Here is an 18,550-nt window from a genome sequence, read left to right as displayed (position 1 = left end):
GAGGCAAGCTTCCAGTAAGTGAAACTCTGTAAGAACTTCTGCGTGAACATCCCAGTTTCTTTTTGAAGGTATTACTTGTTGTGCCACTAAAAAAGCTGCAATACAGAAGCTATTGATGTTGGCCCGCGTTATACAGACCAGGTGCCCTGACTCCTGCTACCCCAACCCCACCCATTTATCGTACAGATGTTTTGCTGGTTCTGCATTATCTGTATAACAACCTGCATGGTCCTGGAGAATCCCTCAGTGTGTCTGCAATTTGTTAAATAAAGAACTGGAGATATCTTCCTGCTTGTAACCAACTCCTGATAGAATTCTGTGCGTTCATGCGTATATATACACACACATCCCCTCTGCCTGCTCCTTCTGGTGGGCACAGCTGAACTGAACTGAAGTTCAGAAAACTTCAGGCACACTGATACTCTCTGCTTTGCATCTGACAGTAATAATCTAGTTTCTGATTACTCAGAAACTCTGATTCCAATTGATACAGAAACCAAAGTCAGCTCTTTAGAGTTCTGCATGCTTATAGGATTTGCCTCTAATTCATTCGGAGTATTAGTGTTAACTCATACAATTATGGGCATTTTTTTAAGAAATTCCTTATACTTCAGGATGTGCCTTACAATATAAATGACATGTTCATGTAATCACATGCTAAGAATCCTGATGAGAACTCCACAAAGCATTTAATAAGTAACATATGTAGCTCCTTCAGCAATATCCTCATTCAGTACTGGCTTCTTCCACCCTCTGGTACTGTTTTTCCTTCTTTAAAAAAATTTTTTTGAACAAACCAGTGACATCAACACAGCTGAAAATACCTGATTCCAAGAGATGCTGATGGCACTTATTTAATCTTCCCAAACGTACTCAGCACCTTCCATGATAACCATTTCCGATATGGGGAGAATGAAACTATCAAGTGAGACAGACTGTTACAGCGCTCCAAATTCTCTGTTTATCTGTGTCTGTCTTTGGTATAACAACATGAAGGTAAAAGGTCATATTCCCCACTGAGATACATTTTATATTTACTTTTTATTAAATAATTACGGCATGGCATGAAGTTTAAATATTACGGGAGATAATCAAGTGGGAATTGAGAAGAGAAAACCCAGACCTGAGAATTTAGTCTTGGCTATACTTAGAATGTCTTTGCTCTCCACTGGGAGCCATTCTGGTTTGCTTAAGGAGTTTAATAATACACATTTCAACTGCCACAGAATCTACATCCCATTTGGGAAGAGGGTTTTTTTTTGGGGGGGTGGGTTTTTTTTTGCCAATAATCCTGAGAATTATAGGCCAATTCTTTCCAGAGCCTATACATCATTACATGCCATTTCTCTTCTTGATTACAAGCCTAATCAGTTAAGTTTTATATCTTAAGCTAGGCAAAAGCAATGTAAAATATACAGGAATTTATACATATATGTATATATAGTTGACTAAAAATAGCTAATGGGAATATACAGCATTCTAATTTGGGAAAAAGAAATTGGCGATTATCCATCAAACATTTTTCCGAAGTATTGACACAGACATTTTCATTCTGTTCTGATAGATAAATAGCAGCAAATCATTTCTCAACAATGTTGAACTGTTCCGAGAAGAAATCAACTATTTTGAGTCAATGCATATATTATGCCTCCCATCACAAAAGGTTTTCTGTACAGCTCACAACAAAATTGCCTACCGCTAGTTTTACTCCTTAATGAAACAAAAATCTCTCTGTCATGAAGTCCTGGTAAGAAACAACCTCCAGTGTTTGTGGGAGTAAATGGCACCGTTTCAGCTGAAGCTGCAACAGGAGAGGTAAGATGTAGGCTCCACCAGCAAGTTTTATCGGCTCCACCACGACACCACTTCCACTGAGAAAAGAGCCATTGGATCAGCAGTGGTTTATCCGCGCGGTATGTAGACACACATGAAAATGATTTCCAAATGCTTTTGGCTTCATGGATTCAGAGACCATAAAGGAGTCTGACACAGAAGCAGGCTGCTCATTATTTCGTACAAATCAGATAGGTATCTGAAATGAAACTCCCAAGAAAAAACAAGATTCAGGTACAGCAAAATCCCTTTGGGCACTCTCAAATCCAGCGTTTCAGGCACAAGGGGTCTCTTGAATTTCCCAGAACATAATTTAAAAAATTGTTCATGACATGAGATAATGTATGCAAAACAGAGCAACCATCTAGTGAATAAACTAAACTGTCGCTTAGTTTATAAACCACACTCCAGCATAATTGTTTTAACAACAGAATTGTTACAGTCAGCAGCAGGGAGAGGTCTGAATGCTCCACAGCCTGCCTGACTTAATTTATGACGAGACTCAAATAGCATATAGCACTGTGCTGCCTCTTTTATAGTGTTCCTTAGCCTCCAAAATCTATGCTTCTATTTCAAACACAAGTCTCCAGTTAGCATGACTCACTGGAAATAAAAACCTCTCACACTTGAGCAACTGCTGCCACGACATCTGTCTTATTTGCAAAACCTGAACCAACAGCTCGGTCCCGTTCATCTCAATGGGGACCAGCTCCGATACCCAACGAGAACAGTGCTGACATTTAAAGTATTAATTATTTCACCACACATCAAAGCACAGGAGACTGGGGAAGGAGGAGGATGTTATGGAGATCTGCACAATTCCCCACGAGTGACAGCTCGTTCTGGTAGTGCCAGTGTATGCCCTGGGAGCTGTGCACGCTCCCGCGCCGCCAGTCGAAGAAGGGCCTCATCCAAAGACCTTAGCAAGGTTGTGCGTCTTTGCTTTACTCTGCAAAGTAGAACAGAGGCCAACAAGTCCACTGCTGCAAAGTATGAATGAGAGAAACAACAAACACATACCTCGAGGTACAGCTGGAACCCAGCTAGATGTGCAATATTTGGGTATGGTGCCTAACCTCAGAGCTGTTAGCGCAGAGAAAACAAGGCACCCCTGGCCTGAAATGCCTGAATTTCAGCCATGCACTGGGGACTACCCTCATGCAAACCACCAGTGAAGAGATGCTTGGTGTTCACCCTACACAATAAAACGTTTCCAGGTTGCTGGCTACAGAAGCTCTCCTGCTAATCCTGGGTACCTGGAAGTACACGCGTTCTGGTCAGCCTGCTCGGAGGAGCACTCTATGGCCTAGAGGTGTAGAGTTGGAGGGATGCTACCAGAAGTGTCCCAGCAGTGACTTGTGTTAAATTTGCCGTTTCAGTAACAGCTGTTCCAAATAGCCCAGTCCCAACGCAGCGTTGTCTCCTATCACGTGCGTCTTTAATAGGCTAAAGCGGTGTAGGAGCTGTTCTCTGCTTTCAGCTCACATCAGTTGTGTTCTGGCCAAGTGAGCTCACCTGCAATTTCCAGAGCTCATGGTATCCTTGTAAGCACCATTTCCCACAAGCAGATAACAAGACCTTCTCAAATCTACTTACAAGCTTTAGCAAAACAGTACCTCCTATCCTTGGTGCCTGGCATAGAGAGTGATACACCACAACCTGGGAGTCCAACATATCCTGCAGATTACTTTATATTGCATTGCTCTGACAAGTTAACCCCTGGAGGATTTTTGCTCAGCAAGGAAAATTATGTTCAAAATCTCCCTGATATACACATTTCCAGGTTAGCATCTCTATGACAAACCAAATGCAGAGCTGTGATCAAACTTAAGATATGAAAGCCTACGAGACGTAGCTTCAGCCGGCGTAAACTGAGGTAAGCGTTATTAAAGTCAATGGAACTGTAATGGAACTGCTTACAGCAGCAGAGACTTTGAATTTGTATAGTATTAAAAGCAGAATATGAGGCTACTGCGAGATTAGCAGCAGAGAACAAATGCCTTATTACTCTGTGAACAGCTGATGATAGGAAAGTAACTCCGAGCAGGGAGGCGTAGGCGTTACCTGCATTCACACCAGTTTAAGGCTCACCGGGGCACGATGCTTAGCTGCGGTGATGTAAAAACGGACTTTTTATCTCCCTCATTTTAAGTACACACTTACTACTGAGGTAAGTTGGTTCAGCAGTTGCCGTTAGCTTGTAGCAAGCCGTTCCCCCAGGTTTTTGCTGCGCTCTGTAGTGCACTGTTACAAGCCCACAGAATCCTGTTGGTTTCACTCTGAGAGGTTTCCCATCTGGGAACCGTATGGAAAAGTCCACGCATCACTTTTGGGCGATGAGAGGAATTTGATGGCTGAGTTGCAGCACCCTGAATGATAGCACTTAGGAGGGGAAATGCTGACAGAACCATAACTGCAGCGCTGCCAGCACAGCACACTTCGCTAGGAGCCCATTATAAATACACATTACAGGACGCGTACGAGCTCCCGTAACAGCTCCGCTGTGGCGTTTAGATTTACCCTTGAAATTTATATCTAATTTTTGTACTCATCTTTCTAACAGATTATCACTTTCTTCTTCAAACAACCTGTCTTCTTCTTACTCCTTAAAAAAAAAAAAAAGCTCAAGTATAATCAGGTCAAACATTAATATTTGATTGTATATTAAATATTGAGGGCAGAGGCAGATACGCAGCGCACAATACTAAAATGATTGCTTTTGTTTCCATCTTTTTGAAAAGTTTTGGTGGCCTGGTGATCACAGGATATGACTTGGACCTGGGACTTCTATTGCCCTGGCTCTCTTCAGCTTTCCTGCACAACCACAGGCAAGCAGGCAGTCTTCCTTCAGCTTCCTGTGACAGTGCCTCGCATAAAATGGAAGCACGTGTCCTTCTGTAACTGCCCACGGCTGATGCAGTGAGGCCCTGATGAACCTTCTGAGGTCTGGCTTTATATGAATAATTATTGTGGTCGTACCTGCAATGTGCCTATAGCCAGCTGTTCAGTGCTTTCCCTGTGACTTGACCCTCCGTGCTTTTCATCTGAGGTTATCTCAGCGCTTAATAATTATGAAGGACTTAATACAACATGACCCTGATGGTGCCGGGGCTGCTAGTTGTTGCTGCTGTTATTAATTCTGACAGAACGATGTCTGCCCAGGCTTTCACTTTGCAGGATTTCACACTCCTCAGTCTCCTGGGCTCGATGTTAATGTCTCTGCATTTCTTTTTTTTTTTTTTGTCAAGTGTAGGCTGAACGTAAAGGGGATGTATTGAGGGGAGAAATTCCTGGTTTTAGAGAAAAGGACAGTTCAAGAGAGAAGTGGTCTTATTTGTCTTTCCAAGCTGCCTCATTCTCTGGTGTTTTGTTACATATAGACTTTGTGACAGCTAGGAGGAATATATTGCAATATAAAGTGCTAAAAATATCAAGAAAATAATAAGCTTCAATTATCACAAAAGTACATTTTCATTAAGATGCACCGGACTACCTCACCAATGACTACAAAATCTATTGAACTCGCCTATTCAGTGTTTTATATATTTGCCTGCTATACTTTTTCCAACAAATACCTGCACTTCTGTGATGTGAGGCCATTTTCCAGAGTGCTATGGATATTTGTGCATTCGGTGGCATTTAAATAACCTGGTTTCCTGAGGCTGTTTTCTGGTAGCTTCTCTCCTGTCTAATAATGATTGAGCTCTGCAGCCTTTCCTTCAATGAAGGATTAATTCAGATCTCTCTTACAATTTTCCATTTTCAAAAAGTGTGCTTGGACTGTGCATCTGTGGTGCTTCTGCCTTTCTGATAAAGCCTGGCAGAAACTGGTGAAGAGGTTCAGAAGTTATCGGGGAGGGCCTGAAGAAAACTTACAAGCAGAAGGACCTGCATGAATATCTCTTGCCTAGGTTAAAAGTCAGTGTGTTTGCTCACAGCAGGATCACAGCAGTTTTCTGATAGCACAATCATGGAAATAAAAAAAAAAAAAAAAAAGCCACCATGTTATTTTCATAGCTTAGAAGTTGTTTTTACTGCTATTAGCAGCAACAACCTGGGGGAATTGATTACACAGGTGAGCCTCTACCTAATAGCTGTGTTTATCATTTTGCCTGCCATGGTGGGAGAGCTGCAGGTTCCTGAACAGACAGATTGAAACGTTGTCTCTTCTACCCTCGCCCAAACAGCTCGGCATCTTCTGTGAAATGCTGTTTTGTAACATATGGCAGTGAGCACCCACTCACTCCTCAGAGGATGCTAACAGATATCCCAATGCCAGTAACAGCAGTAAAACAGGGATAGTATATTTAACTTTCTTCTCTTCCACCAGCTCCTACATACATCTTCATGTCCCTTTTTGTGGCAGCACGCTAATTAATATGTCAAAGAACTGCTACAGGCTGACTCCAGTCCCCCCTAGATGGTACAAGTAAGTCTTGCACTTAAAATGGCTTCACCATAATGAAAAGATTTCCCACTTCATAGGCGGATGCACATTCCTATTTTACACATCTCCGCATCGCTCCCTTCCTAAACCTCTTTCAGTTCTCGTACCAGCAGCTTTCAGACCGATGCTTGTAGTGAAGAACTGGAGGATCAAGGCCTCAGCAAGCAAAAAATGGCATAGGAGAACTTTGTAGTTTCAATGTGTAATAATAACTCATGAATTAATAGTCCCCCCCCGCTCTGAGGGTAAAAGCATCACAGGTAACGCTACCCCTACAACCCTTCACCACACACGAATCAATGCCCGTTGATTCCTTGCTTACTGACTGCTAGACTCCAGTAAATTAATCTGCTCCTTCTCTTCAGGAAGACAAATGTATTTTCATGCAGATTTGGAATTTTAACCTCTTTTGTGGCTTTGGCCAGATATCGCTCAGGGAAAGGCTTCACCTGCTCAGGCATCAGGTTCAGCTTTTCCCAGAGACTGATGAATGAGCGCACTGCCTTAGAAGAAAATGTATTTCACAAGCTTTTGGCCACATCCTGAACTCACAGGTCCAGGCATAATTCCAGAACAAATTTTGGTGCAAGATCAGAACAAACTCCTAATCTTCATGAGGTTGATTCGGTTCCAGTCAACGGATATCATTTTAATGTCTTCAACTAACTGTGGATCACGCCACTATTGTAACAAAAATATTCCTTTGTAGTTTAGTTGATATTTCTTTAGAGTACCTTGTATAATGTAAGACTTATTTCTTGCTGCAGGTTTCTACGTATGACAATCATGAATAAATGCCTTCCCACATACATAGGTAAACAGTCATTTAGCTTTTGTACTTTAAAAGTGTATACAAAATGGCATAGGGTGGCAAGAGGATCTTCACAAATCATTGGTTCTTGCTAAAGCTCTGAAGTGTGAGATTTCCATTCAAATTTTTCCAGTTTTAGAAAAATTCTAGCTAGTTCACTCAAGATGTGGTTAAGTTTTTGCCTTACTAAAAAAAAAAAAAAAAAAAAAAAAAGTTTCTTGGACCCTCATTATTATTTTTAATTTAGGATTTAATTTTTTTCCTAATTACTTATTTTTTTTACCTAATTACTTCAGATTGTTGGCAATAAGAGGCTTTAAAAAAGTAAATCAATCCTTGCGTTTTGAGAAAGCTGAATATGATTTGGTGGGAGCCAGTCATCCAGTTTAAATACGGATCCACCCTTTACAACTCTGTGCACCATTATTCTCCACCCATGCTTAACAGGCTACAGAAGTTTTGGTATGGCATGGTATGGCCTCTACTACTGGTACTGACAGTTCAGTGAGGGATGGTCATCTGGTCCCATCTGATTCTTCCTTTCAGATATATAGATTGCTCTCTCCATAATATTAGTATTCTCCTGCTAGCAGAGGTGAATGTAGGGCACTAAACAAGTTTATAATCCATTTAAGAATAAAATAAAAAATAAAATAACAATTGTATTTATTTTCCACTCGGCTCATTGGCTTCTCTCGATACAAGACACTCTCCTCGTCCTCTGGGATTATCTTGAAAATGAAAGGTTACCCCCAGCGAGAGAGAAATGTAAAATAAATACCGTTATAAATAAAACATCTTTGGATATATAGAACAATGCTATCACGTTACTGTACATTCAATATATCTACAGACAGACCCATATCATAACAGCACGAGCTCTAATCTGGAAAAAATATTAACATGTGTAGTAACAGTCCCTTAACACCTCTGCACAGCAATGAAGCTATCTCCTTATGTATCCAAATGCCACAACTAGCAGAGTGGCCTTCAAACAGCGAGAGGCAAAGCAAGCAAACCAACAAAGCACGGAGTTGTCAATACTGTTTACCAAAACAAAGAGGCTCCGAGCTCAAGCTCCTCCAGCGTAAATCACAGTCACCTACCTGTGTAAATAAACCTGCCTGGGGCGCCTTTGCAAAACTGTTTGGATTTGTATGATAATGTCACTTCAACCACTCCGGGAATGTGACGTGGAGGTGTCTGAACTCGAATGGCATGAGGTGTGATAAGCTGGGAAATAACAAAAGGAGAGATGCAATTATGATATGTCTATGTTACTCCCCCCACTTGCATTTACACCCTCCAAACATACTTTATGAGTCGATGTACTGCTTATTGCTGCGTAGGAGATGCTATAGATCTGGCAGGCGATACTTTTGGTCTGGTTTCTTGCCTCCAGGATAGGAAGACGCTTTTTAGGATAAATTTTCCTCAAGAAAAATTGTATTGCTTATTTGCTGGCTTCTTGCTGGACCCAGAAGGAATTCTTCCTCCTTCCCAGACTAATTCTTTCTCTGTTCATGCCCTCTTGCTTTATTTCTCTACCTTTCCCTGCCTCCAGACTCCTGAATCAATCACATTCTGGATCTTATTGGGCAGTTGGCCTCAGTAATGTCACCTAGCAAGGACTTCCACAGAGGGAAGTCCTTGCATGTCCCATGAATTCCCTTCACAGAGGTTTATACGGCCCATCTTACACGCCACCATTCTGGTAGCATTGTTGGAATGGGAAAAACCACCGCTCCCCTCCACCTTCCAAGTAACAGCAGTGTTGCTCCAGCTTCATAGCAGGGAGGTGCCTCTACCTACCTCACTCCAGACGAGCATGGTTCCAAATACTACTTGCAGTCCATCGAAGAAGTTGTCTCCAATAATGATCACCATTGCTCCTCCTGTTGTCCAGCCTTCACTCGGGCTGATTGCTTTGATGCACGGTGTGGCTAAACAAAACCCAAGGCCAACAGAGCATCAGATCAGGGCTGGGGGGTTGTATTTGTGCACAGTTGTGAGATAGTTCACAACACTGTGTGTAAACCCTTGCAGCTGATGTGTGCACCCAACTTCTGAGTGCATTAAGCAGTCCTAAGTCGTACTGGGACTGAACTTCACCTGTCCACTCCTGGGAGTTTCTGCACGGCTGCAGCGTCACGGTTGGCAGGAATTCCCCAGCGCTGCCAAAGGCCTGGGACAAGTCCCCTCCAGCCATTCACCCATGAAGGCTGCTTTACCATTCCAGGAAGCCCAACAAATATATAAATAAATAAATAAGTGTTCTCTGCCTTGCTAGTGTTAATTACTTGCCTATTCATTACTGGCACTTAACATTGTGTCGTTAAAGCCTAATAGGCCAACTGTAGTGGGTGTAAAAATGAAACGCTTAAATGGTTGTGCAGAGGCTGTTTTAAAAAAACACTCATTAGCATACGATCACACAACAGCTAAAGCCTGAGAAAAGGGAGGTAGATTAAGATTTATGAAGTTTATCAATGGGTAAGAGAGATATGGAAATATCAAATGTTTCCTCCAATTCTTGTCAGAATACGATTTCTAATAATTTTCTTGATTTTATAGAGCGGATTTTTTTTTCTTCTCTCTTCCATATGTTCAAGGCCTCTGGACTATACATCCCATCAGGAACCCAATATGGTTTCCAGGCCATAACCAAAGTCAATCCATCACTCCATTCCCAATGTTGACAGGGTCAGAGGTGGAGGGGAACTTTGGCAGGGCTCCAAAAACATGAGACTCCTTTGAACAGCCAGTCAATCACATCCAATCAGTCAAGGAAAAACTGGATGGCTTCCTAGGCTAGGAATCCTGGGATTTTCCTTCTACCATTTCACTGCCCGCTGGGGGAGAATTAACACCACTCTGAATTCTTTACTGATTCAATCATTTTCTTCCAGTTCATTAATTCTTCTTATAGGTTGATACAGGGCACATTTAAGAAGTGGGACAGCAAAACATTATAATGAAATAATATCCTCACTTGTCTTTTCTACTAACATCACTAGCTCTTCTCACTTTCACTAGCTGCAGGGGAGGGAGAAGTAGACACAGATAGCATTTGCTGGTAATTTTGAGTACTGCCTGCACAAGAGAGGTGGAATGCATTGGTAATGAATGCATGAGAAGAGGGAGAGGAGGGACCAACCATTTTGAAATTTAACAGATACAAGTAGTCGTAATTACTTTAATATAGTCCAAAAACCATCCTGCAGACGGCCATGAGTCTTGCTTAGCCAAACAAACTAAAATCAATTAGTGTCAATTTCCTTCTGTGCATTGTTATGCTTTGCACATAGTTTGTTTAAGGGAACTGGTGACACTTTTTCATACACATCTTGTGCTGTAACAGTTCTGTTTAACTAAGATGTCATGTTGCCTAATTTGCCTGAAATCAAATCTATCCCAGCTGAAAAAGAAGTCTGAATTTTAGATAATACTTAGTCTTTCTATGTTTTTCATCTCTGCTGGACAAACTAATTAATGAATTGGGAGAAGGGGGAGGGAAGCCAGCCTCTTAGATGTGAAGAGGATCATATTTTGCATGCTGTAGACAGTTTTCCTGCCTTTTCCTTCCCTAAACCCCCTGAGGTTCTGTAGTTCCCCCTTAGCTCCCCTTCCCTCCTGAAAACAAACAGAAACCGAAGAATGGGCAATATGCTTTTGCACTCATTTGTGTGCTGTTCTTCCTACCTTCAGAGGGGTCAAGTCTCCTTGCTCTCCGTCCGTGCTTGGAGTTGTTGTGAACAAACATGTTGTCAGACACTGCCAGTACGTGCCCGTCCACGTTCACTGTTGTTGATAGCACAACCTAGACATTAGCAAAAGGAGAAAAGGGAGGCAGGTAAACAGTTTACTTGGATATTCAGCTTGTAAAGTATTAATTATTCAGTTTACTTAAAATCCTGTTCTGTTTGTAAAATGTAATCATGTCCTACAGGGTTTACTCCCTAGCAAGGATGGGAGAAAATATTTTCAGCCTCCACTCTATGCATTAATTCCATTTAACATAGCATCCTAAGGGCCATATAAAGTCCTTAATGTATAATGAACCAGCTCCTGCAGATGGCCCTGAATTGTGTTCCCTATGATGCGCTGCAGCGTAGCTGATGGCAAAGAGGTCTGCACATACCAAGCAGGAGGGCAGGCTGCAGAGCACCACAGCAATTTGCCCTCTGATACATCCATGCAGACTCAGAGCCATCTGCCGTACTGCGCACACATGCAAATGCACCCGCAGCTGCTCTGAAAACACAGGTCTCCATTGACCGAGCAAAATAGAAACTCCTACTACGTGAAAAAAGTACCTAATGTCATGTCTGGTTTTTTACATATGCAGGCTCGGTGCCTCTCAAGAAATACCTGAGCCTGAGCAGCCAGAATCAAGCACCAGTTGTGAAAACCTCAGCCTGCCTGACTTCTGCTGCTGGGCTCCAACAGCACCTGAATTTGTAGAGGAAGTAACTGCAGATGTTAACAAAGGCCATTTAGTTCTCCCTTTAAAACACAATACCCAAAGCTCTGTTTCCTATAAATCCAGAAATATACCTACCTTTAAACCACAAATAATTTTATAGAAAAAAAAAATCAGCTGCAGAATTTACCACCTGCAGGAAGATGCATCTTTTTGAAACTTTCAGGTTGGGACCATCAGCTGGGGTACATCAGCTTAAATCCCTTCAGCTGCCCCACAGCCACAGCCCTTCACAGCCATTGAGAACCTGCCCCTGTGCTCATGAATTTTCACAGATACAGCTGTCATGGTCTGGGTGAGCGAATGGCGAGCTCTAATTGTTGGTAAAACTCTACTTGTCATAAAGGAGGAGAAACCTGGCCTTCCTGCAGGACTGTGCTGGTTGAAAGAATACTTTCTTTCTTGAGACAAGTTTAATTCATTCCAAAAGGCTCTGGTCATAGCGTACTTTTATATTTCTCAAGCATTCTTGTCACAAAATGTGTTGCTTTTGTGTGCCAACTGATTTCATCATTGCACATTTGGGTGGAGTGAGACTCCTATCCAAAGTGAACATTTCCCGCATGACATCGCTGAACCCGCTCAGATGCACTTCATTATTTTCCGTTAAACAATGGAAATAAATTTTCATCTCTCACTGGCCAGCACAGAGCACACTATGGCAACAGGGGAATAGACCTGAATTATTCCAGTGTCTGAAATATTTACGACAAGTGTTTAAATTGTAACCAAATGTAAATCAGAAGTATATCATATATATACAGTTACATTATATAATATACACATATCTGACCTCACATACACAGGGTATGTGATAAACACACGCACATGCTCTCGGTATGAGACTTTTATAATGTATGCAGACTACAAGTGTACACGCGTTCCCTGTTGGATAACCACTTGGGTGGAAGTGTTGGGCACAAAACAAGAGCCACACTTCAGTTGCAGAGGTCCCTGCAGCACGAGTACTAGCGAGCAATTGTCCTCTGTGGAGGAGGAAAGTGTGGAGCATCCTCTGTTCCCTGAGGCAGCAGGAGCAGAAGAAGCACTTTCAGACCTCTCTCCACGAGGGGCTCCATTTGTATTCACCTCTCCCATTCACCACAGGGGGGTCAAAGCCCCTTGGCACTTCGCAGGCTGGGACCTAGGGTGAAAAAATACGGCGGTCTCGGGGACGGGACGAAATGCAAGGCTCAGATCTGGACCAGAACTTTCTCAAATGTTGGACCTTATTTGCAGGCATCTCCAAGGTGCCATGGAAATGCAGCACGCACCTTTGTCATCCCTACTACAAGGCAACTCGTTGCTGTGGAGTAAGATTACGGACATAAAACTGCTGGATCTCTCCCGTTTGGTCCAGGCATTCCCTCCGCCTGATGAAGATGGCAATCCAATTGTTTTATACCAAAGATTAAAAACCAATGTTTTATGGATAAAAGGAAGAGGAATGTGCATTCCACTATGGTCCCTAACTCCCAGGCCCTTCCCTTTCACAAGCCAACTGCTTTCCCCCAGTGAGTATTTCCTGGGTCACGACGGGTGACCCTTTCCATCTGGAATCAATCAGTCAACTCCTGACAACTTCCTGAAACACCTCACTCCATTTCCTGTTCTCTCCCCCTTCTCTCTTTCCCCCTGGTTTGCTTCACTCTTCAAAACTGCAGGCCACAGCAGCTTAATGTTAGAGGGTCAGACACAGTTAGACTCCAAAACACTACACAAGAACACCTTTGACCTTCAAAAATCTTTACATCTTAGCTAAACAAATCAAGGTCAACGTTTCTTACCATTACCTTGTTAACCATTTCTATGCATTTTCACCAATACCCTTCTGAACACGAATTCATCAATAACACTTGTTCTCCTAACATCATAAAACATTCTAGGTCCTTTTTTTTTTTTTAACCTGTATTCCTGTATGCAGTGCTGGTGAAAGGTGATGTGCACGCTTCTCTGGAGGTTTAAATTTTCAGATTTGTCTACAGCACTGGCAAATTACTGGCAAATGTTTTTCTTTGTTGGTTTGTTTCCTGACCTGATGGCACTGCTTCTACTGTATGACAATTTGGCTTCTCTGCCTATTCAGTTTATGGTCTTTCAGCTAAAATCAGTAGTTACTACAAAATGTACGACTAAGGGAATGATGAGAACATCAAAATACATCAGGCGATGGATTCTGGTAGTTGTAGCTTTGGGCCAAATTTGCATTTGACAGCACAAATGAGAAAAGATTTTGTGCCCCAAGCAGCTGATCAACTTGCCACCCCAGTGGAGTTTCTGAGCACAACCAACCAAGAAGAACCAAAAAGATGAGATGTGGCAATGAGCTGTTCCTTCAGCCAGCCCAATGGGGTGCCAACGATAGGAACAGCACGAGGGTGGCAAGCTTCTGAGCAGGGCTTTCAGTGGGAGTCCCCAAATTTTCCTTAGGGATTACCTTTGTGAGGGTTTCATTATTGGCTACGAAGCCACAGACTTACAGCAACGATTGTGCAGCAGTACTGGAGAAACACATGTGCTGTTATCTCCACGTTATTTTCACTTCCCAGGTGGATTCCTGCAAGTGCTCCCTGCTCAAAAACCGCAACGAGAGCTCGCCTACCGTGACATCCAGCCAAAGCCAGCTACACGTGGGATCCCTGAGCCGCACTGCCCCTCTTCCATGTCCCTGCACCGTTCCAAGTGTTGGTATTCCCTTACAAACCTGTACCCAGGTATCTTGAAGATCACCTCTCCGACTCAGCAGTACTGACAGCCCCATCAGTCCCAACAGTTCACATCAGCAGCTTGAAGGCTGAAATCCTCAGCTCCTGCAGCAGCCAGCCCATGTTAGAGAAGAGTGGGTAGTGGGGAAGGCAAGCACTGTACCTACCTGAGATATTTCACTAAAAAATGTTAAAGTACCTTGAAGTGCTTCAGAATGCTTGGATGGAGGCACTGCAATCTCTCCTCCCCTGTCTATACATTGTATTTGTAAGGCATGTTCCACTTCAGATCCCATACATGCGAGTGAACACACATCCCCGTACACACAAAAGCTGCATCGCTCAGAGACACCTCTTCAAACATATGGCACAAACATTCCAGGCATACAGGCGTTTACTTACATGTAACATATCTCATCACTGTGTAAATGATCTCTCCCCAAAAATTCCTGTTGCCATTCCAAGTGTGGAAAAAATTCTTTATGACATTGTACATCTGGAAACAATATTACGTTCCTGATGCACTTTCCCTTACAACTCTCTAGTCCCAGCACTGTGTTATTTTAACTTTTCAAAAGAATAACTACTACGAGGATTTTAAAAATTATTATCATTATTATTATTTTCCAGCTGGGTGGAAGAAAAGATGTCAGGCCTCATCCTGCTGGCTTCACTTGGACGGGGCTCCCATTGATGTCAAGAGGCGTTTTGCTTGAGCGAGTAATACAGGAGTAGATGCTGCGATACTTGTTTGCTTCAGAGTTGGATTAGGAATAAGATAAACAATGTGAAAAATGCCAGCAGCTTCTCTCTGCTCAAACCTTCCACCAAATTCCTTGGGAAATCCTCCCTGATACCCCGGCCTGCCGCAGACTCGGGGCTACCAGGGAAGCGTGCACGTGGCCTTCGTTTTGGGCATGGGGGCACAGGGCTAGGAGATAACTCCTGGGTCACTGACATCCAGTCTCCTGCTATTACAGAAGCTAAACCATGTGGCTGCTTTTATTAACTTGTCTTAAACCAGCTCAAGCTTCTGCTTGGTACTGCTGTTTTAAAGCCTACTTGTCTTGATGGTTAGGGACTTTATGGCTTACAGCCTAGATTTATTTGTAGTCGCTTTATACTTAACACTGTCTTCAAAATTGTTATTAAATATTAATATTAATTATTGATAATTAAATATTGTTAATATTATAATATTTAAATATAAATACAATATTGTAAATATGATAAATATTAACTATTAATTCATAATTAAATATTGATTATTAATAAATAATTATTATTAATTTTTGTTCTGATCTACCTTCCGATATCTTCAGAGAGCAGTAATGTCCCTGCTCAGTGCACGTTACTAAGGTGTGTGACCACCTTGCCCACTCCCCAGTCACCTTACTGACCATTCCTGCACCTGTTCCAATTTCAGTTTCATTCTGTTCCAAGATGGGTAACCCAGTACTTCGTATCCCAGGCAAGCTCAAGGGTACAGTGGTACAAATGCATCCTTTCTACTGGCACCGCTTACCCGAGACCCGGCAGAATCTCATTTATGGTTTGTTCTACTGGACAGCACACAGCTTTGGCAACTCGCTGTCAGTGTCTGTTTGGGCTTCAGATCTGAGCACGTTAAGCTCCTTGAGTGTTGTTTTTTTTTGTTTGTTTTGTTTTGTTTTTGCAGTTTCAGCCAATCCCTCACATGTATATAGAGTCTAAAATAACATCACCTTTTGTCACTTTCTGACGAAGAGATCTGTCACACAGCGATTGCTGGATACCAGTTGCTCTTGATTTGCAGTCTATAACTGGGGAATTAGTGAGTAATGACATTACTCCCTGCAGTATTCATCTCCCTAACAACAGTTCGGATCTCTGTCCACATCCAAATCTGACTGGGGGGTCTCTAGCACGTCCGTTTACCATCAGGCTGTGAGTGATTTGATCTCAACCAGTTGTGTTTTGCTGCTGCCCTCCCCTTTTGTTCTTTACAGGCCATGACATCCCTGAGCCGCAGCATGAGCCCACCATCCTTACCCGGTTTTCCTGAACGACACAGATCCTTCAGTGCTTCAGGCCAGAACCTGGCTGGGGGAGTTCCCCACCACAGCCAGCTTGGCTCACGCGCCTGATGAACTGATCCAACCACTCCGAGGTCAGGAAGGAAGTCTCCCCAGGGACACACCTTGTTATTTTTCCTTTCTCTTTCTCCCTAGAGCACCTAGAGGGGGATACCTGCCAGGAAATATTCCGTGTCGTGATGTCTGCTGAAAACAGAGGACAATTGCCGACCTTCCTCTTCTCTGAAGAATCCTGCTGGTTCAAGGATGGATTGATGTTCTCGTGCCTGGTACCGTTCCCTCAAACACGGCACTGTAGGATCTGTTTAATCAGTGTGCTACCGGATGAAGCAGAATTCCCAATCAACAGGAGGCTAATGCGTTAGCACCAGGTCTCAGCTGAAGCATTTTAGCTGGAGTGCCTCATCTTAATTCCACAGAATTATTGTCCCCCATTACACACCGGTCATTACCACTAAGTATCATTGGGCTTCAATCAAGTTCTCTAGGAGAAGTCCTCATTAAGTGGAGGGCATCACGTTTTTGTTTTTTTTTTTTTTTATTCTGTTCCTGGGAGATCACTCAGTGCGAACACAGCCGTGACAGTAACGACAATACCTATGGCAACTCAGATTTGCAGACGAGCTGAACTCACATAGCACTGTGGTTTGTGTAGGTGACTCAAACATGCTTTTTTTTTGTTTGTTTCATTTTCCACTGATAATTGTTCCTTTTTATTCAGGGATATTTCGGCTGATAACTGATCAATATTTGCTGCAGGTAAGTTCCCAAGGACGTATTACTCGATCTGTGTACGTACTTGGGCAGCCACAAGTAACCATGAAGATATCCATTAGTTCTAGACAGATTCCCTGCCCTTGCTCTAGCCACCGACAGACACTGAAGTAGCCTGAGATTCACAACAATTATGTTACTACTGGGGAAAAAACATTAAAATAATGATCATATATCCTTTACCTTCTGAGGTATAACACTTCTCAACAGTAGAAAAACATCGTAAGAAACATTTTAAAAATCTGTAAAAGTTAAGGGGTTTTCTTTTTATCTCTGCAGCTCTACCTCATATCAAAGCCAATTTCAAATAGCGAACGTGATCACAAAGCAGCTGGCGTTGCTCTCCGAACTAAAGAATTATTCTAAAAAAAAACTCTTCAGGCATCTGGAGCTGTATTAGATTTACAATGCAGCGTTAATGTAACCTTTCCACCCCTTTTTCTCCCTCCCATATTTTTTTTAAATGGGTGTGATGTAAGTGAAAACTAACGTTTAATTGAGTTTGCTATACTGTAACCGTACTGTACAAGAGCTAAATCGTCGATCTCGAGGTACTGAGCGTGAGGCCAGGCTCGGAGGCTGGATCCCAGCTCCCCGGAGCGTTGGTTATCAGCCAAACCAAACCCAAGCCGTACATTCACACCCAACTCTAATCAGAAGCATTAACTTGACGCTTTTCCAGACATGAGTAACCACTCTTCCATGCTTGAAGAGCTCACTCAGAGGCATTGTACGGCACAATTTCCATGCCTCTTATTTACATTTGTGTCTCAACAACCAAGCCTGAGTTTTGGGCTTTCATTCAATTTCCATTAAAGAGCAAGGACGTTTGGATGAGACCCTTTCAGCTCTAGATTTCAGTAGCAATTTCAGTGATGAGAACCCTGAGACAGGGTTTCTCTCTTCTGTTTTCTTTATAACCATAAAAAAGTATCTTAATTTCTTCTGGAGATCTGACAAGTTCTATCTCGCTGAAAATGAAGAGATTTGATTCCGCAGAATAACACGGGTACAAATTAAAAGAAATTCAACCGAGCATCACTGCAGAAGTCTGGGTAAGGGAAGCTGAGTGTCTGGAAATGTTTGAAAGAAGAGGGTCTTAATAACAACAGCTGTGCAAAGAATTTATCAGGAAAAACCAACAAATGTTTTAGATATGCCCCCAAAATAAAGCATAATGAATTAAATCACCAGTCAAGTAGCTTTTTGTGCTTTTTGACCCTGCTTTTACTCTGCTCAGATGTTCTTGTACTGGTGGGATGAACAACTGGCCCTTCAAACCCAACAAGCAATCCCACACACTGATTGCCCTGCCTGATGTAACTCTTAACAACTGCAGTGAAAATGAACACATTCACAGCGTGCAAGGACACTACTACTATTTGGAGTGATGTCGCTACTATTTGGAGTGATGTCGCTACT

The 18,550-nt window shown here is 42.5% G+C and overlaps 1 protein-coding gene across 3 annotated transcripts in view; it reads right to left on the bottom strand.

Moving 5' to 3' along the window:
• The window catches only part of EBF2 (EBF transcription factor 2), a 135,065-nt gene that overhangs the window by 16,927 nt on the left and 99,588 nt on the right, over positions 1-18,550 (bottom strand). For all 3 annotated transcript variants that reach the window (XM_035345127.1, XM_035345126.1, XM_035345128.1), the window contains 3 exons: positions 10,794-10,911; positions 8,904-9,034; positions 8,198-8,324 (listed from right to left, as the gene is read on the bottom strand). In XM_035345127.1, coding sequence (XP_035201018.1) covers positions 8,198-8,324; positions 8,904-9,034; positions 10,794-10,911 — 376 coding nt within the window. The remainder of the gene's footprint in view (positions 1-8,197; positions 8,325-8,903; positions 9,035-10,793; positions 10,912-18,550) is intronic.

The sequence above is a fragment of the Oxyura jamaicensis genome, chromosome 22 (genome assembly GCF_011077185.1).
Source record: "Oxyura jamaicensis isolate SHBP4307 breed ruddy duck chromosome 22, BPBGC_Ojam_1.0, whole genome shotgun sequence".
Classification (NCBI taxonomy): domain Eukaryota; kingdom Metazoa; phylum Chordata; class Aves; order Anseriformes; family Anatidae; genus Oxyura; species Oxyura jamaicensis.
Note: the sequence above shows the minus strand (reverse complement) of the source record. Positions and strands in the feature narration are given on the sequence as shown.